Source organism: Herpailurus yagouaroundi, unplaced genomic scaffold (genome assembly GCF_014898765.1).
Source record: "Herpailurus yagouaroundi ecotype Mexico unplaced genomic scaffold, PumYag 140, whole genome shotgun sequence".
NCBI lineage: Eukaryota > Metazoa > Chordata > Mammalia > Carnivora > Felidae > Herpailurus > Herpailurus yagouaroundi.
The window spans coordinates 87,644,414-87,668,194 of record NW_024412395.1 but is presented as its reverse complement, the minus strand read 5'-3'; the positions used below and the strand labels follow the sequence as shown (position 1 = coordinate 87,668,194).

General features: G+C 36.7%; 1 protein-coding gene across 44 annotated transcripts in view; it reads right to left on the bottom strand.

Moving 5' to 3' along the window:
- MAP2 (microtubule associated protein 2) overlaps positions 1–23,781 on the bottom strand; it is a 284,671-nt gene that overhangs the window by 20,176 nt on the left and 240,714 nt on the right. For 15 of the 44 annotated variants that reach the window (XM_040476065.1, XM_040476071.1, XM_040476062.1 and 12 more), the window contains 8 exons: positions 21,547–21,792; positions 16,010–19,765; positions 15,608–15,814; positions 15,299–15,433; positions 12,388–12,449; positions 8,108–8,278; positions 6,973–7,120; positions 1,638–1,978 (listed from right to left, as the gene is read on the bottom strand). In XM_040476065.1, coding sequence (XP_040331999.1) covers positions 1,638–1,978; positions 6,973–7,120; positions 8,108–8,278; positions 12,388–12,449; positions 15,299–15,433; positions 15,608–15,814; positions 16,010–19,765; positions 21,547–21,792 — 5,066 coding nt within the window. The remainder of the gene's footprint in view (positions 1–1,637; positions 1,979–6,972; positions 7,121–8,107; positions 8,279–12,387; positions 12,450–15,298; positions 15,434–15,607; positions 15,815–16,009; positions 19,766–21,546; positions 21,793–23,781) is intronic. The other 29 variants (XM_040476090.1, XM_040476092.1, XM_040476094.1 and 26 more) reach the window with 18 other exon arrangements.

Below are 23,781 nucleotides of genomic sequence, written 5' to 3'. Positions count from 1 at the left end.
CGCCACCCAGGCGCCCCTATTGTATTTTAATAGGTATCTCAACAAAAACTAAAATGATACTTTAAAATTTGTACTAAATTTATTTTAGTCAACTAATATTTATATATAAATATAAAACATAAATATTACAAATGGTGTGTAATACAGCATTTGGGTATTTCCTAAAGACTCAAAATATTTCATTCTCTGGAGTGTGTAAAACTCTGAGGAATCCAAGAATACTATGAGATTTATGGAATTACAGGATCAAATTTGGTAGAATTAGCTTTTTGTTTTGTATTGTTTAAAAAAGATTTCTTGCAGCTCATATTTTAAGAACATCTTGTATGAAAAAGCATTTGTCAATGACTTTATTCCTAGAGAATGTTACAGTCATTCTGCAGAGGGCATACTGAGCACCACCCCTGCCCTCCACTTTTCATACCTCCTTGGGCTTTGTGGAACGGAATCACAGTGAGACAGCAATCAAGTTTGGTGCTAAAGAAAGGGGCAATACTGAGTTTTTGTTTCAGCGGTGAGTAGGAATCCTTGATAGCTTCACGTTTTGGCAAGATCTTTTTTCTAAACCTGCCTGAAAATATATTTTCTTTGGCATGGAAGAAGGATACCAAAAATCAGCGGCAGAAAATATAAGACACAAAATAAAGAGAGGCAGAAAAGAATACTGAAGTTAAAAGAAAGGCTTTTGGAGATGCTGAGAGGGCATTACAAGTTTGGTGATGCACAAAGGAAATGATTCTTTCTTCTTTCTCTCAAGGATGGGTGTTTTATCTCTTTACTGACAAGAAAAGTCAAACTATCCCATAGGCAATCAATATCACAACAAAAACAAGAAATGATATTTGTATTATCTCCTTCCAGGCTAATTGTTTCATCTAAACAAACAGTATGTAAGCAAGGTTCAGGTCAAGGCAGAATTCAAACACCCTTGGTTGGTAAAAATGTGAACGTTCGTACTGGAGCTGAAGTTAAGACTTAATAGGTAGAGCTTTACTAATAATTCTATCCAATATAATTAATCTTAAAGAGTTCTGCTATAATAATTTCATGCATCAGAACTATACAAAACTGCCTGTTTATCATCAACACGAATGTCTACCCTTTGCAATTTGTAAACATGAGCAGCCAGAAAAGAACTTTGGCGAACCGTTCTGGTGTTGGTGTAGAGATGGGGAAATGGTAGAAGATGCCATAGAAAATGATCGAAGGAGAAAGGAGATAAAAGTGGAATTCTTAAAAGATAGTCAAATGAGGTCACAGGATCTAAACTAGAATACTCAAATTCATATCAGAAATGTAATTTTAATCTCTTAAACCAAAGTCCACAAGGCAATAGACATACATTCAGAAAAGATCTGCTAGCAATTAATGGAAAAATTCTCCTGCATGGTCAAATCCATTTTTACCTGATAATAACCAGAAGGAATGGATATCTCATGTCATTTTCATTATATTTGATAAGCTAGATTTCTCAGATAAGGTCTAAACTCTTGGCAATGAACCATAACCATTAATTTTTTTAACACCTCCACCTCCCTTTTATTGGAAGAACTGTTAGCATATAATTTGAGGAAGGCATTCTAATAATTAGTGGCAATTTACTTCCAGCAGCAAATATGGGTTCATATGATTCTTACCTGCCCCCCTTTAGGCTGGTATTTGATATTGTCTGTTGATCCGATTTTGGATTTGACATTCTTCAGGTCTGGCAGTGGTTGGTTAATAAGCCGAAGCTGCTTGGGAGTAGCAGGAGATTTTGGAGGAGTACGTATGATGGCAACTTTCTTCTCACTGGGCACCAAGATGGCAGATTTGGGGGTTCCTGGTGTGTGAGGGGTTCTGGGATAGCTAGGGGTTCCAGGAGTGCCTGGTGTGCGTGAAGAATAGCTTGGTGGGGTACCAGGAGTGATCGCGGTTGATCCAGGGGTGGTGGGTGTGGAAGTGCCACTTTTTCCTGCTCTGCGAATTGGCTCTGATCCTATATTCACAAACAAAACAAAACAAAACAAAACTGAAACCACAGCATCAGAAAATTCTCCTCAAGACATTGTCTTCCCACGGGTTGTTAGAACTCACAATACATTAATTTTTAAGGAGTTGAGAATATTTATGGATAACAACAATGCTCCAAAAGGTGAAAGTCTCCTTTTTTTCAAAGGCTTATAACCTGGTAACATTTGTGAAAATGCATTGCTATCAATGCAAAGAAAGAACTTGGGTTTTCTTGATTTATTCTTCCTTCTAACTTTGATGTGTCAAAAGTTTTTTATACTTGTGTGATCATTAAGGCATATGAATCTGCCTTTAGTTGGAAGAAGTGTCTGCACTGTATTTTTTGTGTGGGCTCATATTTACTAAAGATTCCTTGAATGATATGTGGACCATTTGCTCTTTTGTGCAGTAAGTTCATTCCAAGATTCAGGTAGACATACAACATACAACTGTGTGTTTATATCAGTAATTTTGAGCTGTGTACAAATTATTTATTGAATTGCATTTCAGTGGTACCCCTTCCATTTATATTGAGGAACACTGTGAATTGCAAATGTGTGTACTGAAGGCTATTCAGTCATGTTAGACATTGTTCTACAGTATTACATTTTCCTTTGTATGGAAATTCATCTCAGGTCTTTTTTTTTTTTTTTTTTTAGTTTTTTTTTAACGTTTATTTATTTTTGAGAGAGAGAGAGAGACAGAACACAAAGAGGAGAGGGAGACAGAATCCGAAGCAGGCTCCGGGCTCTGAGCTGTCAGCATAGAGCCTGATGCGGGGCTTGAACTCACAAATTGGAGATCATGACCTGAGCCAAAGTTGGTCACTTAACCGACTGAGCCACCTGGGCGTCCCTCGTCTCAGCTCTTAAAACCACACACAAAAAAATCTATTTTTCTTCTTAGAAAAAAAGGGTATTTTAACAATATATCCACTGTGCATCTTGTACCTGATTGTTTTCTCCTATACTTTCATTGCTAGTTTGCAGTTTGGAGTCAAACCAATAATCCCCCATTGTCAATTAAATATGATATTGTGGGAGGCATTTCTTTGCCTCAACCCGACTTGGGCATCATTTTACTATTTAGCTCCTTCCGCCCATTTTCCTGTACTATGTTTCTTTCACATTAACTTTTTAACTGTGTGTTTGAATGCCATTTCAAATCCTTTTTTGAAAAAAAAAAAAAAAGAGATACGTGAGACTACAGCACCTTATAGATTTCAAAGCACTTTTGTGAATACCAAACATGTGATGAGCAAACAAACACAGTAGTTAGAGGCAGCTCTTATTATTCCTAAATTCAAGAATGAGGATACTGAGGCTTGTTTACCCAGATGATACTAAATTCAAAGCCAGATATGATATTTAGCCTCTGAGCTCTAAAAATCTTTTCTCTTAAAATAACAATAAAAAGAATCTTTTCTCTTAAAATAACAATAAAAAATAAAATTCATGCCCTTCCTATAAAACACCAAAAAAAAGTGAAGGTATTTGAATAATAAATGTAAACAATGTAAATAAGTGTTATTTACATTTATTATTCAAATACCTTCACTTTTTTTTTGGTGTTTTATAGGAAGGGCATGAATTTTATTTTTTATTACTGAGTATATATACTTTGTAAAATCAATAAATCTAGAAATTTTGTCGAGGACAAAGGTATAAGTCATTAGTTTTTAAATCAATGAAGGGAAAGGGATCTTTGAGTCATCTCGTACAATTGGTCATCAGTGTGGGAAGTTCTGCCTGAGAAAGGGGATAATTAATCATTGCTGGAACAATTACAGGGAATGAGCTCAAGAGAGTTTCTTAGATAATTAAAATCTACAGACAACATCTATTTACCTACTGGCCTGGGTTCAGTCTCCTGGAGAAACAGAAGCATTTCACTTCTTTCAGTGAATAGTTTTTACATACAAGCAAAAGCTGCCCTGTGTCCTTCTGGTTTTTTAACGTGTAAGGGCTAACCATGGGCAGACTGTTTAACTGACAATAGGAAATGGGATATAAGAAGACTAACATGACAGATGAGTGTGTGTTCTATGATTTTTATTGCTTTCCACAGAAATGACATTTCAAGACCAAGATGATACAGCCACAGCTAACTTGGCTTTTTGAGGTTTCTTTGCTACAAAGTTCTTTTTTGGACCAAGTTTTTGATGTTTGAGTCAGTCATTCTGTCCTTCAGAAAAATCTCTTCAGAAACTTCATTTCCTCCTTAAATGTTTTCTCTATGCCTTCATTACCTTTGAATAGCTCAGGTCTTTTGGGGAGCGGAAACTTCTCTCTGTTATTTGTCACTGTACTGGTGCCTTCCATGAGATCTGTATACAGTAGGAGCTCAACATACTTTCTTTTTTATCAGTGCAAATTGGATTCAGAGTTAATCAGTGTGTTGAGGTGTGTTTTACTCAAGGGAGACTGAGCTGAAGCAATATTCTGCATGTGCATAACAAGTTTCACTAAAAGAAATAACAGTTTTTAAAGAGTCCTTTCTATACCCATAGAAAATGGCTTTAAGCTTCAGAAAACTAAGGAATGAAAGTTTTGTGTTACATCTGGAGAATGAAGAAAAACCAAAAGCATTAAGCCCTACCACCACTGTTGAATAGATAGGATTGATTCAAAGTATAATAAATTATATTCTAGTCATCAAATGGCAACTTTGAGTGTTTCCTATTTGTTCTGAAACTGAAAGAGTTAATTAAATCTGAAATACTAAAACAATGTGAAATATATCTATGAGAAAATATATATTTACAAATTACTTTATGAAACTGTGTTCTTATTAATCTTGTCAACTCCTCGATGACAATGCCTTTCTCTCCGTTTGTGCTAAGGGCATAGCTTTGTTTCCTTCAAATCTTTTCAGTAGTGGTACAAAATGCCAGAATGCGTCTGTGTGTAGTTACAGAGATGATGGGTGAATGGGAGGAAGCACAGTACTTGTTCTTTTAGTTGTGCTTAGGCTTTTTAGCTATTGCTATAGGGAAACAAAATAAACCGAATGTCCTGAGATTATCAGGGTACGAGTTATGTTTCTTAGCAAATAATAAAATGCATCATGCTTATGAATGTAAATAAAGTTAGAAAGTCAAAATAGAATTGGCTCAGATCATAAAGGACAATTTATATATGGATGCATTTTAGAGGGCAGAGCACAGTAGTTTGAAGATGTGAAGTTATGAATAAAGTACCATTTTGCTCCCATAACCACAGATAGAAGCCTAATTCAAGGTATACCTTTGGGAAGCACTTGGTGCCTTTGTCTTGTCTGAACAGCCTCCATATTGCTGATGCCCAATTCCAACTCTGGATATTTGGAATTGAAGTCTTTTCTCTGGGGATCACTATCTTTTCAATGCCTTCTTTGCTAGTTTGTTTGAATACTTTATTTTTGCGAAGAAATAGTTTTGTGATCTTAAAGGGTTCCTGGCATATACTTCAAAGAATGTTAATGCTTCATGAAACTAAATGGTGTAGGGCACAACTGCTCTAAATATAATAAACACTTTAATTCTAGGCAAAAATATGCTTTAAGTGTCATACAGAATGGTAATATTTGAAGTGGGCCAATTTTTATTAAATATTTTAAGAGTAAGTAACAAAATCAACTATAATGTGATGGGAGGAGCAATTTCCACCATTTTTAATGGTTTTTAAATGACAGAGATATTATTCTCCAAGTGATTCTACATAGTTTTCTAGTACTACTTCTTCCACATAAATAAATATAAAAAAGACATTAAAAGGGCAGGTGAATGAAGTTATCAGTGGGCTGAAAACCAATTCAACCACTTTCTAGCTTAGTAGCATCAGACAAGTTACCCTCTTTAAAAGGTCAGTTTCCTCATGAGTAGATTTAACGAGGTTATTTTTACCTAACCATCAGCATTATTAACTTAAATGGAGTGAAAAACGTGTCTTAGGATCTTAGCATCTTCAGGTACTAAATAAATGGTAGCTATTTTTGTTGTAATAGAAACCTATTTGTGAAAATAATTTGCATCTGTCCTTCAACCAGATAATCTTGGTAGTAACACCACACGAGTGGGTAATGATTGGAACATTGTTATATTCTTTCCTTAAATTGTGATGACGCCAACTAGTTCATTATGGGCCATCAACCAAAAGAAATTTAAACTATTGCACGGAACATGTTATGTTTACACCCACATTGGAATGCGAATTCTTTTTTTTTTTTTTTTAATTTATTTTGAGAGAGAGAGAAAGAGAGAGAGGCAGAAAGGGAGAGAGAGAATCCCAAGCAGGCTCCGCACTGTCAGTGTGAGGTCAATGTGGGGCTCAAACTCCAGAACCGTGAGATTATGAACTGAGCAGAAATCAAGATGCTCAACTGACTGAACCACCCAGGTGCCCCTGGAATGTAAATTCCTACCAAATTGAGCAGGATCCTAGGTTTTGATTACTGACTTCCCAGTTAGACTTTAGGATTTGGAATTCTAAGGAAGTTAGGCTTATATAGATACATATTAAAAAAAAATTCCTGACTATTGGTCTTCTCTATTAATTACTTCCTTGTAGGTACTCATTTTCCAAAACAATCATTTTGAATCAAGCAGCTGTTTTGGATCCATCAATAGTCTGGCTTTTCTGATTCTTTAAAAAAAATTTTTTTTACATTTATTTATTTTTGAGAAAGAGTGAGACAGAGCGTGAGCAGGGAAGGGGCAGAGAGAGAAGGAGACACAGAATCCAAAGCAGGCTCCAGGCTCTGAGCTGTTAGCACAGAGCCTGACGCGGGGCTTGAACCCACAAACTGTGAGATCATGACCTGAGCCGAAGTCAGACACTCAACCGACTGAGCCACCCAGGTGCCCCTGGCTTTTGTGATTCTTAGAAGAAATATAATTTGTTTTCAATGTGTGTTTTGTTTGAAAGATGTAAAATATAGACCTAGAATAAGCTCTACTCCACTTAAGGGATTAAAAAGGAAGCCAAATCAAAATAAACCTACTGGTGGTCCGCCTTGCTGAAGAGGAGATGGAACTGTTGAGAGAGAAGGAATTCTCCTCTCTGTCTCCTGATACACCACGGCGAGGAGGGAGGATAGAGGAGGGCCTGGGCAGGGAAGAGCGCTTTTCTGGGCTCTTGGTTACTCCATCCTGATTGGGAAAAAAACACATTGGGTTCTCGTGAAACTTCAGGTATACAAAGTGATTATGTTAGCCTGGCTAATTTCTTCCTGTGCTGATAGATACATTTCTTTTAATACACACTACTGAATTTCATATACTTATAAGCATTTCCACTTTGAAACTTAGAAAGAGTTCCTATTTGCCTAGAGGTGCTATAAAAATCTATTATTCTGGAGTTTGTGCTAATAATTAATCATGAAATTCAAATTCTAAATAACATGGGAAAATAGTAATTTACCTAAGTAATCTCCAGCAAATGAAAAATTTTACTAAAACCTCTTGATAAGCATGAAAACTCATTAATCAGAAAGGACTGGCAGTGGGCATTGCATGATGACAGTTAACAATGAACACTACTGTATTTTGTGCATTTATGTGACAGGAATTCTAAGCACTTTACATCCATTTATGATTTAATTCTTGCCACAAAATACTATATGCATTTTATAGCCAAGGAAACAGGTTGAATCAATGTATGTAATTTTTTCAAAATCACTGAATTAATAGGTAGCAGAGGCAGTATTAAATCCTGATGTGTCTGACTGAGTCCAAATGGTCTATCATATTATATATAATTCATCATTATTATACAATATTACATATTATACATTATATGCTATATGCTATATATATGTATATGCTACATGTTATATATTATGTATAATAGCATATATATTTTATTTTTTTGGTTTGTATCTGAAATTTTACAAGATACCAAATAAACAAATAATAAATTAATAAGGGACAGTATACCTAGATAGAGGCTTTTTTTTTTTTTTTACTGATTAGACTATTAATAACTATTGAAACTTTTATTTGTTTATAAGAGAGTCTATCGTTTATATGTCAAACACTTTAGAGTTTAGTCTCTGTTTTTATATATTTACTGAACTGTGTCTTACAACCTCTGAAATTATATTCTTTTCTGAAAGTTCAGTTGACCTGCTGCCTTACCTTGTTCCCTGATTCTGAGAATGGCAAACGGTCTGTGGAGCCTGCTGAGGTGGGCTTTATTGAAAAACTGTCAGAAAATGTAGCCCTTTTAGACGTACTAAGGCAGGCTGAGCTGCATCTTGGGGATTTTGAGCTACCCTGAAAGGCAGGAATCTTTGACAAAGTAGAATTCTAGCCATGAAAGAAAACAAACAAAAGCACAAAATAAACAAAACTATGAAGTAAAAGGAAAATAAAAAATGTATAAACATATAAGAAATTAAATACTGACATCTAAAAAGACCACATGATAAATGGTTATAATCAATGACAGAAATGCATATTATGTGAGAACAAGAGATTTTCATTGAACAGATGTTAACTGCAACTACCTTAAGAATGCTCATATATGAGAATACAGATTACAATACTCTTCATGAATTCTATGCAGAAAATCTGATTAATCCATAGGTCTTTCAATGATAGCATATTTGAAAAATATCTTGAGAGTCTGTTGGAATTGTTCCTTTAATAAATACAACCCTTAAGGTGTATTTATAATAAAAATCTTGATCACATTTCAAGAACTTTAGAACAAGGTATATTTAAGGTCTCATAATGGAAAATACATTTTGTTCTTTCAGATGTCTACATTGATTTCGCCAAAAAAAATTACAGAGTTTATATAAAATTAGTACATTTTATGAGTAAAATGCATACTGGGGGCCAAGTTTTACCATAGAATTGACAACATTTTTATGCATAGATCAGTTTGTACGGTGTCTTATAAATTCTAAAAATGAAAGTGAGCACTAAAGACATTGCCCATAAAAAATCACAGGACCTAAATTACGGGTGTTGCTAGTCCCTGGAGAGATATTTCTCAAGTGGGAATCATCAGGGGGTTGGACATATGGCTTCTAGAGAAAGCTATGCTGACATGTTGCATATTTCACAGGGCACGTTGTTAAAAATGCAGAAAAGTATAAAGAAGCCAAGGAGATTTTATTTCATTAATTAATATGATTTTGCTGTTACAAAAATAGCAGTTGAAATCGACATCTTTATTTTGAGTTTTAACCTCCACAGGCACTTTAACAGGGCAGACCCATTAACACATTGCACAAATCCCTTCTCGTTTTCCAGACCCAGCGCCTTGAGCGGGACATGCACCTGGCTCGGCACAAGTCATTCTTTTTTGATTGATGCTACCCACAAAATAGTGAATTACAAAAGTGATACAGGAGAGAAAAAAATGGAATAATTGGATTGCCTCAAGTTATGAAAGACAACTACTAATCCTGTGCTTAAAACGAAAACAAAAACAAAACAAATACACAACAAATGAAGGATTATAGGTCAGGCTCACAATAAAGATCAATTGAAAAATCAGAAAGAACTGTTCTGAGGAATGTACTGAAAGTCACAGATAAAAACAGGTTAGTCTTGGGGTTATAAAGGACATTTATAGGAAGAGGGTGAGGTTATGAGGGGAAAGAATGTTAAATGAGAAAAAGTTAGAAAGAATGGTGGCCTATCTCTGTTCTTCAGAAAGGGGAGATGGGCATTTATAAAGGAAAAAAATTAGTTCTGTGTAGAAGATGTATATAGTTTCTTTTCTAAGTACAAGCATTTAATGCGAATTCCCAATGAGTTACTTGAAAACCAAGGGACTTGAAAATTTCCTAAATATTTTTCAAGCAAACATAACAAATGATCCAAGGGAAAGAGAGAGAGAGAGAGACTCAAGAAACAGACTCTGAACTATACAGAACAAACTGATGGTTACCAGAGGGGAGGGGAGTAGAGGGATGGGTGAAATAGGTGAGGATTAAGGAGGGCACCTGTGATGAGAGCACCGAGCGCCGTAGGGAAGTGTTGAATCACTATGTTGTACATCTGAAGCTAATATTACACTGTATGTTAACCAACTGGAATTAAAAGCCAAAAAAAAAAAAACCCAAAAGATTTTCCAAACAATGTCCACTTAAAAATGCTTTTTTTTAATGGGGGAAAGCTGACTTACTTTATCTGCTCCTAAAGACTTCTACATTTCAAATAACAACAACAATAACAACAACGATCACTGTTTATTGAATAAATACTATGTTCTAAGCACAATACAGTGTACTATTTTATAATTTACTGTATTTATTTTTCACAAAGTAGGATATAGGAATTTTAACCCTCCCTTTAGTTTTGGAAAATTAAGACATAGGGAGCTATTTATTAGAGCTAATAAATGTTCAAGACCTAGACCTGGTGTGCTTCATAGCCCTGCTCTTAGCCACAATTCACTAGTTGCCCATCAGAAACAAAAGGTAAAGAGAAATCTTGAAGTTACAGTGTTTTCAAAATAAAGCCCAATATTTATCAAAGCAGTAAATGGAATCTATTGCTTGCCATATGTTCAGGAATATGCCCGGAAACATAAAAATCAATTTTTTAAAATCAACATAAAGTCCTTTAGGTTCAAAATGATATAAACAGTTTGGCTCTCATTGGAAATGTATTTCTATTTTTCATAATAAATAAAAAGTGAAAGTCTAAAATCTGACTAGTTTTTAGAATGCTAAGCAAAGAGTTGTGATTTACATGTGACGTCTAAAACCTAGAACATTGTGATGTACTACTGGTTAACATCATTCAAAGTATTTATATTTTTATTTGTACAAAGTTTTGTAATTTTAGGATTTCTTTAATAGTCTTTCTTTTTTTTTTTTTAAACGTTTATTTATTTTTGGGACAGAGAGAGACAGAGCATGAACGGGGGAGGGGCAGAGAGAGAGGGAGACACAGAATTGGAAACAGGCTCCAGGCTCCGAGCCATCAGCCCAGAGCCTGACACGGGGCTCGAACTCACGGACCGCGAGATCGTGACCTGGCTGAAGTCGGACGCTTAACCGACTGCGCCACCCAGGCGCCCCTTTAATAGTCTTTCTTTTAAGATTTTATTTTTAAGTAATCTCTACACCCAAGTGGGGCTCAAACTCACAACTCTGAGATTGAGTAGCATACTCTACCAACTGAGTCAGCCAGGTGCCCCTCTTTAGTAGTCTTTTAATTTTTTTTTCTTTCAATCAGAAAGGAGTAAAATACTTCATGTTTGCTTTGGTCTTTTGGGAGTTTAAAAAATGATGGTTAATAACATAAAAAGTACAATAAAAAAGAAATATGAAAGACAAACATATGAAGAAGTTAAACATCATTAATGCAACTAAATTAAAACAATATTTTATCCCCATAACTTGGTAAATATAGAAAAAGTACAAGAATATCTAGTAATAATAATGAACATGGGCACTCTTATATACAGCTGGAGAACATATAAGTCAGTAGAACACTTCTAGAGGACAATTTTGATAATGTTAGGAAAAAACTGTAAATGTGGACTTTCTGCTTGAAACAATAATTTCACTACTAGGAAATTATCCTAAGGAAAAGCATATGGATGCATTCACAGAATAAGCCAAAAAGATTTCTAGAGTAATAGTGTTAAAACGACAATAAAAATAGGTTAAAAGTCAAGTAACAGGGAACTGATAATGTATATCACCATAAATAAATAAAACACAATGCAATGTAGTCATTAAAGCGATGTACAAGACTGGTTCATGAGAGGGAAATCTGTTTATTGATTTATTGTTTTAAAATCTATTACATATTTAAAATCTAATAAACAAATCTATTCATTGTTTTAGTAAAAAACTGATACACAGTGCTTCCATTTTTGTCATTAAACTTATCAATATGTAGGAAAAAATAAAGATTTTATATCAAAATGGTAACTATAGTTTTCTTTAGATAAGGGGACTATAATATATTTTTACTTATATTTGCTCATCTACATTGTTTAATTTTCTCATATTCTTATTTTGTAATAACAATAATGAAAATGTCTTATAACATACACTTTAGTGTGGATTATAGTGATTTATCTTGATTCCATGAAAAGTAAATAAACTGAGCTTCCCTATTTTTGCCAGATCATTGTGCTCTTTGTTTTTATCTTACTAAAAGAGAGACAGCCTAAATCCCAGCTCTGCCCTCGCCAAGTACTATCAGATGTCATTCTAGAAGATACTGAGACATGCCCAAATGCCATGGAGAATCATTCTGGGCGAATGAACGATTAAAAATAAATAAATAAAAATAAATAAGTAAGTAAATAAATAAATAAACAAAATGACATTTAAGAGTAAACATCTGAAGTCTAACTTACAACTAAAGTTATTAAAACATTGCCACCAATACCAAAGGAAGCTTCAAGTGAAGAACAAGGAAAAAAACATTTTACTCACAGAGACTTTGTCCTTTGCCTGTTTAAATACACTGGAAGCCTGAGTTGTTTCACCACCTGTTGCTGTCGAAAAAAGAAGATACAAACAACCCCGAACTTAGTGGCTAAAAACCACACAATGCATTTTTTAATCTCTTTTGGTTATTCAGTTGTGTCAACAGACTAACGCAAAGCAAAATTTTGCTTATTTTGAGATTCAAATTCAGTAACTGAAGAAATCTGAAAACCAACATTATAGCATGTGGCTCCCACTACAATGTGTGCTAATTAATACAACCCAGTGTTTACCAAAGCACAGGTAAGCACACCAAATAACTTCCTATTGGTTACCAAGGTACCTTTAAATCTTATTACTACATAAGCATAGATCCTTTAGAACGGAAGTCACAGAACACCATCCAAATACTGTCAAATTTAAGAAAAGGGGGAGTGATTGGTTTCTAGGGTTGGCATGATGTAAAAGAGCGTTCATGGAGATTCCCAAGCCCTCTTTTTATGGCCAGTGGCATACCTACAGATATTTCTACATTTTATATTCAAACTGTCATGGTCAGCCAACCCCTTTTTCCTCTGTACCCCTTCATTTCACAACATGAGTGACACATTTGTTTGACGTGAAACGCACCACATGAGAAGAAAAACAGCTTGTCAAGGAAAGAAAACATGAGAGGAATTTCAAATTCAGTAATATAGAACATGTTCTACACATGCACTTCCTGTATGAAATTATTACCACATCTGTTACTGTTGTTTCTCTTGCTGCTGTTTAATACCTCTGGTTCCAATTTTAAACTCTACTATCTCCAGCACATTTTCTGTTGATGACTTACCTGACTTGACTCAAATATCTCTCATGATTGAAAACAACCCTTTGTGTTTTAGAAAAACGATCTCGATTTAAAAATTGTGCTTAGAAAATGAAAGGCACAAGCTTGTGTAGTTATTTCTTCCTTAATCTTCTTTCATAAGGGAAAACGTCAGGGCGGAAAAATCTAAAGCTTATAAGCACTCCAAATGAGTTTCAAAAAGGTTTCTTATGTCACATGCAGCTCTCACACACAAAAAAACAACTGTCTACAAGATGCTATATGCTATTTAGGACTGGCTAGTAAGATTCAGATTCTGGAATGATTTTTTTTTTTTTTTAAGAAACAGTGCAAATGATGCTTCCCTAATGTATCTGTAGCACTTCTTAAATTTCTGCGACATAGAGCTTGCTTCAAGCCAATGACATCTAGTGTTTGGTATATGCTTTCTGCCTTAGTATCTTAATATCTGAACAGACTAAGATTCTAATTAGTCCAAACATCTTAAATTTCCCTGAATGAGTGAGTTAAAAAGGTGTTTACTCTCAATGTGGTAAATCGAATACCAATGACATGTAGACACTTCACCAAACCATTTGACATTTCCTCTAAAATTTCATAATCCTGATACACTCTTTCATCCTTTTACGTATGATATCTGATTTTGATGCCCAAACCAAGAAAGTCTGTCAAGCATTTGTCTAATTAGAAGAAAAATTCCGAGTTTAATGCAAATGAATTAAGATGTGATATAAGAGTTAGAAATAGCATGTTAATGTCTAATTTAGAAAAGCTCCTCGTCCTGAACTTCTATCATCAAGGTTTCTTTATAATTCTGAGCCTTACACTTTCAAATACTTCCTGAAAGACTGCTTCTTGAAGGAAAGCTCATGAGATGATTACCATATGAGGAACACAAATATAAAAAACTTGTAATTTTACTATCATAAAACCATCAATTACCTTGATCTTCTTTTTCTTACAAAGGTTAATCCTGCTCTTAACCTTTAAAGCCATCCAAAGGTTTATATATAGGCACTTCCAATATACACTGTAAAGGTAAATATTCCTTTCTGATTTAGCAATCTGATATCTTATTTTCTAGACTACAAGTGTGCTACTTAATAAATGCTAAAATAAAATGTATTATAAATTAAGATTATCCGAGGGTAATCACACACTTAAAGTAAATACTTGGTACTGAAATTTAGGAATAGAGTTCGCATTATAGATATTTGTATGCACTTTTTTTTGTGATTTGTAATACGTTTTGCTCCTTCATTTCACTACTTTTTCAAGGGGAGTTAAAAACAAGTGTATTTGGAGAAGACAGAAAAATGAGGTAGTGAAATATAAATGCACCTAAGTTCTAAGAGATTCAGGGGGAAGGAGTTTTATCTGGGAATTCTGAATACTAAATTATATCAGAAAATTAGCAGTTTGCATCCAACACATTTAAGAAAATCCCAATGACAAAAAGTCAGTGAAGAGATGGAGTACAGTGAACTGAAAGCCTTGCTAATTTTGGAGACGAAAAATAAAATCTGATGGGATGACCAGACCATTTCCTTTCCTTTTCTTTTTCTTTCATCTGAAGCAAAGTAATTTTGAAATCACAATTTTACCCCAGATTTGCTTTTCATTTCCAATCTTGAAATCACTGTACATTCTTGGTAAATTCATCAACATCAGTAACAGATTTGGCAGTAACCATGTAGAAAGTAGAACAAATAGAGTATGGGTTTAAGCATGAGAGAGAGAAATAAGCAAAATAATGAGAATGCATACCACAGTCCTATTCATCGTCATCCTCTAACCAAACACACAGAATGAAAATAGGAATCCCCAGAACGTGACACTAGAGCACAATGCCAAGATAAAATCACTGCTAAGTCTGAGCATAACAAAGAAACAGATGGTCATGACCTCTTCTGCAGGGAGGAGAAAAAAAAAAAAAGAATAATGATACAAGACACTTAATAGCAAAACTGTTCATGACTGCTAAGATTCTTGGAAGAAAAACAAAATGAAGAAGCTGCTACGGTAATGAGATAAAAAAAATACACATCTATGTTTGCCAGCCACATTGCACAATTGAACAGTCACCTGTCGTTTTCCGCTTAACACAGGAGAGATGAGTTGGTCTAGTATATTTGATAGCAGGTTTTAAAATGAATTTCCTGGAGGGAGAGTGGGCCTGAACTTCTGTTTTTTTAGCAAGTTCAGCCTTCTTATAAACTGCTATGAATAAAAAAAAACACACACAAAAAGCATACCATCAGGAGAAAATAAACACTTGGAGGAAAACCGAACGAAATTTCATAAATAATTAGTTACCACTGTAAGGAAGTTTCTTTTACAAAAGAGTAATAACAAATTCAAAAACATTTTGAAAGAAGGGATTGTTAAATGAACCTTTTTTCCTTCTCACTTCATCTCTGGAGACTGTGCTAGGTTCCTTTTTAGCTATTTTTCTTTCAGGAGTGGAAATTCTGCCTCTCCCGGTTTTAAAAGGCTTTTCTTTTCTATGTTTCTCAAGAGATGGTCTCCGAGCTTCCTTTTCAGCTTTCTCCTCTTTAGGAATAGTTTCTAACTGTTCTGTCATGATGCTCCTATCATCATCTGTGGATCAAAGCAAACCATGACAACAACAACAACAATGAAAACATTAGTAACAAATGTACAAAATCCTTCATATATTTAACAAAATGCAAAATCGAGATAAAGGGACATTTTAAAAAATGTTTAAAATCGAAAAAATCCATTAGGTTATGGGATTTTATTTGGAAGTAGAAAATTAAAAAAAAAAATGCACACCTTGAGTGTCCACCCAGAGGCTGTCAGCATCCATGATGGAATCATCAATGGTGGTTTCATCTTTGTAATCGTCATAGGTTTCCGTCTTATATTCTGAGAGGGCAATCTCTTCTCTCTCAGGGGAAGCTGGAGCCTCCGGGGAGCCATCCTTGGGTTCTGCCTGGGCTTCGGCTGCCTCTTCTACTTCGAGCTCTTCTTCGGCGTGGGGGGACGGTCTCCTCTCCACCTCAGGCTGCTCTAGGGCTGCAAAACGCACACTGTGGGAACCTGACTCCCCTTCTTCAGTTGTGGTTTGCACTACAGTGATAAAATCATCCTCGATGGTTACCACGGACTCGATGACTCCTTTGTGCTCACCGGGGCAGGTCTCCACAAATTCCTCCCGGACACCTGCGATTCCCAGGTCGGTAATCTGAAGGGTGTCTGAGCGGAAGAGCAGTTTATCATATTCTCCCCGGGCTTCTATCTCTTCTTCTTCACTCTGAGCCTCTGCTGGTTCAGCCCCGATGGCTTTAGGTAATGGCTCAGTGACATCAGAGGGAGTGACAGATATATCTGGGGCCTCTTTGCTTTCTTCTTTTGGCTGCTGAATAAATTCCATCTGGACATCAGCTCTCTCATCTGGGGCTAAATCAGCCTCTGAAACAGCAGGTGCACAAGGTATTTCCACTGACAATTTGATGGCAATCTCATCTTGAATTAGAGAGGATTCTGGGGATGTTTCCTTCTTGCCCTCATCAGCTTTCAAAGACTCCATGGTGAGGCTCTCATGCTCACCACTGGACTCGTAGGACTCTTCTTTGTCCACAGCCTCCTGGTGCACCAAGTCAGGCTTGGCCACCTTCTCCTTGATTTCTGTCTCACTGGTTTTAGTGCCTTCTTTCATGTGGCCAGGATCAACACTCAGAAACATATCTCCCTCCTGAGGTACTGCAGATGAGGGGGTGAGATCTTGTGTAGCTTCGAGTTGAAGTTCTGTTGCTTTTCCAGCATCTATGGTCAGTCCTGCAGCCATCTGTCCAAAGTCACTGATTTTAACATCTAATTGACCCTGGTCAGCTTTCTGTGCAATGACATCCAGTTCTGGTTCAGCTTTTTTGGATGGTTCCACCTCAGCTATCTCTGGGACTGAACTAAGACCTGTCTCAGCTTTCTCAGCCGCAGGAGGTGATGTGTCTTTTGATACGGGCAGTTCTTTGGTCGAAGGGTGCTCGTAGGTTACTCCTAATCCAAATGTTTCGACTTTATCACTGGCCTCTTCTGTTGCCTTGGCATGTTCTTTTGCATCAGCATGTTCTTCGCTCTTTTCTAGGACAGTATCCAGCTTATCATTAGCTTTCCTCTCCTGATCAAACTCCCTACCCAGTACTGATTTGTCACCAGGGATATGTGGGGATACTTCTTTCTCAGCACCAAACTCATCTTTGACTCTGCCGGCAGCTGCCAGTTTTACTTCAATCAACGAAAGGTCTGTGGCTAGATCTCTTCGCATTTTATCATCAGTGCCTTCGTAAAAGGAACCACTCTCCCCTGACAGATTCTCACTGTCTTGAACAGGTGATGGCAGTGGGACAGTGTATTTATTGAACACACAGTAACCCAAGTCTTCCAGCTGACTGTCTGTTTTAACAACGACATGGTTTTCATCAGTGACAGGGGGCAAGCCGGCGCTACTCTCCTCAACCACAGTCTCTGATGGGACTGATTTCCTCCTGGCAACCTCAGCATCTGCACTCACAGAGGCTAATCTTGACCTTGTGCCTGCCAGGTCTAGCATTTCAGGCAGGTCAGGGGCCATGACAGTGCCATTTTTGTAATAATCTTTGGCTAGGAAAGGTGACTCACACGATGTCTCAACTTGAGCATTTTCCTCTCCGGTAGCTTTTTCTCCCTCTATCTGTTCTTCCTCTTTGCTTTCTACTGGGAAACATGGGGCTTTCTCAAGTGCAGGGGTTGTGGCTGGAAGGTAATCATCCCCTTCATCCATACTTCCGCTAGTGTTCGTTAGAATATCAGAAGCCAGAGGAGAAAGATCATGTCCCCGACCAAAGTTAAATCCAAGGGCTATGGAATCCAGGCAAGACATGGGCAAATTGATTGACATGCTTCTTTGCTCTATTGCAGACCTTCCACCAAGTCCTAAACTCCTGCTTAATGTCAAGTCGTCCTTATTCTTACTGTGGAGATCCCTTTTCTCCCCATACACTTTTGGATCAATAGTAAACATTCTTTCTTGAGGAGAACTGGGTTCTTCAGGCACCTCAGATGGATAACTCTGTGCAAGAGTGCTATACCCTGCTTCTTGTGCTGGAGCACTGGGCTGGGGTTCTTTGCCTGCCTGAAGTCCCTTGTCACCGTTTTTATATGCAGGAGATACGGTATCAAAAGGCTCTTGGGCACTTTCTCTTGTGTCACTTAGTTCATAGTAATCACTGCCTGGCTGGATGCTTTTTGTCACTTCTTCTTTCAAGGCAGATGTTTCAAAATACTTGGACATTCCTGACTTATCTTCATAAAATGGCATGTCAAGCTCAGCTGACGTTTCAGCCCCAACCCCTTCAACCTTATGATCTTTATCAGCAACTTTTTCTTGAAAAAGGTCCTGGGTTGCACTCTGTTCACTTACTGCAGCTGGTTCGGTCATGACTTTCTCCAGTGTCTTGGAGGTCATGGCTGAATCTGTAACTGTTTGCTCCAAACTTACAGGGAATGAGTCCTGTTTTAGTGTATCTGTGGTAGTGTCTTGGCCTTTCTGTTCTTCTTTCGAGAGGGTGTGCTCCACGGAGGGCTGAATTATGCCTGTTTCTTCATCTGTCAGTTTGGGGGGCTCACTCTCTTTTGGCATGGCTTCTTTGTCAGAGATGGTCGTTTTCTCTTCAAGCTTTAGCTGAGACTCCTTTTCAGTAAGTGTAGCTTCCTGTCCACTGAGGGTTGAGATCTCTGTTTTCTGCACACTCTCTTGCTTTACCGCCCCTTTTTCTTCTCCTAATACTTTCTCTGGGACATATTCTTTCACAGTTGGAATGTGGGCATCTTTGGGTAAGGTGATTGCTTCTGAGGCTGGTGCTTCTGCCATTTTGTCAGGTTTATCCTTATGAGGCTCTTCAGCTTTAGAACTATCTTTGGCAGTCACTGGGCCACTGGTTTCTTCCAGAGATTTCTTGTCATCTGGCTGCAATAGGGCAGGGGCAAAGGGTGATGCTTCTGCAACTATTTCATTCTTTATGACATCTAAAGGAAGAGTGAAGCTTCCAGCCTGAAAGGGACTTGGCATGGGAGAATCAAATTGTTTCCCTTCCCATTTGGGGATATCCTCAAACACATCCTTTCCCTTCATGGGTGTTAGGGGGCCAGGTGATATGGGAGCAGCTAAACCCCACTCATCTTTTTTTGCTTCTACTGGCATTTCGATGAACCAGTCCTTTTGCTCTTTTGGAGCTGGGGGCTCTGCAGAGAGGTCAATACCAGGCACCACCAGGCTGGGTTCTGTCTTCTGTTTCTTGTCTTCCAGCCCGGCACCAAGAGCATGCCCAAACAGGGCGGTGGGTGCTTTTTCTTCTTCTGTGCCTTGCGTGTCCTTTTTATCAGGGGAAGTTTTAGTCGTCTCAGGCTGAGAAGCTAAGGCAGCATGTTTAAGGTCTTCACCAGGCTTACTTTGTTCCTCTGACTCCTTTTCCTTCTTGTCCAATGGCTCAGCTGGGGAGGGAGTCAATTCCTGCTGATCATGGAACTCCATCTTCGAGGCTGGAAGTAAACCTGAAGTAATTGGGTTGATTTTTAAACAAATAATAGGCAAGTGCTTTCAGGCAGTAAGCTTAAAATTATATTTTGAAATGACAAATGAATGGTAGGGTAAACAAAACAAAACAAAACAAAATGAAACTATGGAACATGCAGGCATGCTACCCATTTAAAAATCAATATGAAAATGTCAGGACTGAGATATATTTGTACTGCTAAAATGGACTCCTGTTGAGAATCTATGCATACAGGAATTGTAGTTAAGTGTGTAGTTTGAATACTCCTTTCTCCTTTATTTGGTCTTTCCTAAATAGTATGCCATGTATATTGTAGTGGAAAAAAATTTCATGTGCCTTCTACAGACAAAAATCATAAATTAAAGAATATTGAATAAGTCATTACGGTATAAAAATACATTAAGGACTAACTATGAAAAAGGATGAATGTCTACTGAACTTTTCATTTTTGTTCTCGTTTAAAAATGAACTGGCAGGCCATGGGCAGAGTGCCAATTAATTCATAATAAGTATCAATAGTTTCAATTACCTTGATTTACACATGCCAGGGCCAATTTTTTGAACACTGAAAGGTCACTGACATAATTTTTTAGAGATCATCTGAGATTAAATTTCAGGAATATAAATAAATATTTATGATATTTATCTATAAATATATTTTATATAAATATTTATAATGTAAATAAATATTTGCTATTAACTTTATATGATATGACCTAAAGGCGACAAATCAATTTGTACCACAAATTCAAAATTCTTAATTCCTAATCATTTTAGTTAACCTACATGACAGATATAAGAAAATCTAAATTATATTGTTAATACTGGGATGTCATGTGAATACACATTTCAAAAAGAGTCAGTTATTATAACATCTTTCTCTCCCTGGTCATGACCTCATTCTCTGGAACATGACTAATGATGAGACACTAAGTAGTATTGGCTTTAAAGATGCTTCCCAGAAATTAAACAACTCTTTTTTCAATTTCGGTTTGTTCACTAACCCGAAAGGTTTTAGAGTCTCACTTTTGTCACAGGTATTTCACTGTGATCTTTAGGGCTAAATGTAATTATCTGGAAAAGATTTGGGGCAAATAAGAAAATTCAGTCATCTCTCGAAGAGCAAGTGTATGGATCATCATTACCTTATATACTTGTGTGTCCTGTTGTAACAATAGAAAAGAAATACTTTATGAACTTCTAATAAAGGTTAGATGAATGAAAACTCAAGAGATATGGTGATGGTCAAAGAGGTTGGCTGCCATGGAGAGGAAATGATATGAGAAGCATCAGCAGGAGCTTTTAAGGAAACCAAACCAGTATTCATCGAAGCATAAAAAATATAGCACACTGCGGTTGCAAACAAAAACAATTCTACCATTTAAGCCTCTATGTGCCAAAATCCAACTCTACGATTTGAAAGAAAAGCATATGAATCGCTGTCTCAAAAATAAAAATAAAAATATACATGTATTAGCAATGTGACTGGCAAACACTTGAGATGAGGGGGCGGACAAAAAGCTCACACAGCATCGTCAGCCTGGCCGCAAAGCGTATCGTATCATGGCAAAGTAAAACCAAGAATCAGCTGCAGCGGTGGAAAACCTAGCTGCCACACAGCACCTGTGCAAGCCACACTCTGCCCGTTAAACCTAAAACAGTGGTCTTGGGACCATGAGAAGACCAAGCAATGGAATAGCATTGGAAAGGCATCAGGTTGGTAAGCTGCCGGAGAGATCATTTGCAACAAAACACATGCAAATCCTAGGAAAGACACACCTTCCCCAGCAGAGGAAGGGATTTTTACTTCTGGAGACACCTCCGAGACCTCTTTTACACTTTTCTCCTGTGGGGCCCCTGCTGGGGCACTCTCTTCAGGAACTATTTGGGCCTCCGCACTAGACTCCACTTGGCCCTCACTGAGGCCCTTGGGTTGGTCTGAGGCCTTGGCAGCCCCGCACTCTTTCCCAGGAAGAGTGGCAGGTTTCTCTTCCTCAGCCATTGTTCCCTCTAGCGTTTCTTCTTCTTAGGGATGAAAAAGATGTTGACATCATGACCACAGAACAATACACAAAATGGCAGAAATATCATTCAAGGAACACTTTCAGCTCCATTATGTTGACCTCACCAGAACCTCTTTTCCCATTTGGATGAGCAAATTAATATTCTAATGCGACGTGCATTACGTATTGCTTGGGAAATTATTATATATAATCTGCTAATAATGATGCCTTTTACACTCTTGATAAAAGACTGTTTTGTTAAAAACTTGAGAGCTGAAAGGGTTTTATTGCTCTATTACCCTTGGTGGAAATGGCAGGAAGTGGCACACGTATAGAAAGCTCGCTGGAAATAAGAGATGATGCTGCTGGACGATGGATGATCATGAAAAGATAGATGCATAGATGTACTGAAAAATACCTTTACATTTGTTAGACACCTGCTGTTTTCTCCAATGCAGTAAGCCCCTACATATGAATTTCTTATTACTTTACTTAAACCATGCAAACTTCAGTAAAGAATCTTTGGGAATTAAAAAAACACCTGGTCTCAAAATGATAGCCACCAACTACCTTAACAGCTTTATCATGGAATCCATCAAAACTATTTTATTTAGTATTTAAAAGCAGAAGTATTTACTATTTAAAGCTTCAGACTGTACTTTAATTTATTTAATATTTTTAAGGCAAATGACTTCCTGATTCAATTTATTTTACCTTCCTTGCATCACGTGGTATCAGAGAATGGGTAAGCAAAATATTGTGAAAAACAAGGTCCAGGTAAAATGTAATCTTCCCACTTAGAAAAGTCTACCTCTGCAACACAACTGTTACCCTATTGCTGAAACCCTTAAAATACCAATAATGTAGTTCATGTATACTTCTCTTTGATCCTGAATAAGAAAATGTGCATATTACCTATAAAGTCTTATTTCTGCATTTCAAAACCACCAAGATAACTGAATGGCAACTAAACTGCCAAAATATCCTCCCAAAAGATGTATACCACATGGAAAAACGTTAACAATTAAAATGTAGAAAGCACACTTATGAAGGCCATGAATTGTCGTGTTTATTTGCGTCTCATTTGCACTTCAAATACCAATAAAATAAATCCCATTTTATTCCTTAAGAAATTAGAGGGAGATATACAAGCTGTTTTATAGTTCTCCATATGAAAGACTCTTATGAAATTCTCATGAAACAATTATACGTTATTTAAATGGCCCGGTGAGAAAGACTACAGATGGAAAGGAAAGGAATTTTCTTTTCTTTTCTTTTCTTTTCTTTTCTTTTCTTTTCTTTTCTTTTTTTTTTTTTTTGAGAAATATTAAAATTCTTGGGTGGGGGAGGGGAGAGAAATACTTCCTCTATTTCCTCCCATTTAGCACCAGCCACTGTCATTTTTATCATTTAATTATGTAAGTAACATTTTAAAATTTCAGACTCCAAATTATTATTAAGGCCATTTTTACAATGCATAGAAGTAGAGATTTTGATTACAGGTGATGAGACTTTTAAAGTCACCTTGTTGTATAAAGTCTAATCAATTTAATCGACATGTTTTCCAAATCTACATAACCTTTTAGCTTTCCCTTTCCTTATTTCCTATAAATCATGTTTATTTCCACTGCACTTGTCCTTTATTCAAAATTTCACATATTTCTCTTAATTGTGGTAAGTTCACGCTATTGGAAGAACTTAGTATGGGTTAGATTTCTCTGTCAGAGTGTCCGAGCCATTGGGGCTCTTTGTTTTCCAAAGCACCCTTGAAGAAGTTTATTATCATGAATGTAGCTGGTAAGCTATGAATTTATTCCCTGTTGCCTTGGAACTATCAGCCCTTACATTAAATCCTGTCTTATATGAAAATAAACTCTTCATGCAAACAAGTCATTTCTCCCTATTTGAGAATAACCTCTTCATCTATGCAAAAAATGTTTTTAGCTCTAATTTTGTTTTCCTTTACAAAACTACCTAATTAGAATGAGATAAATTGCAGCCCACTGCCCAC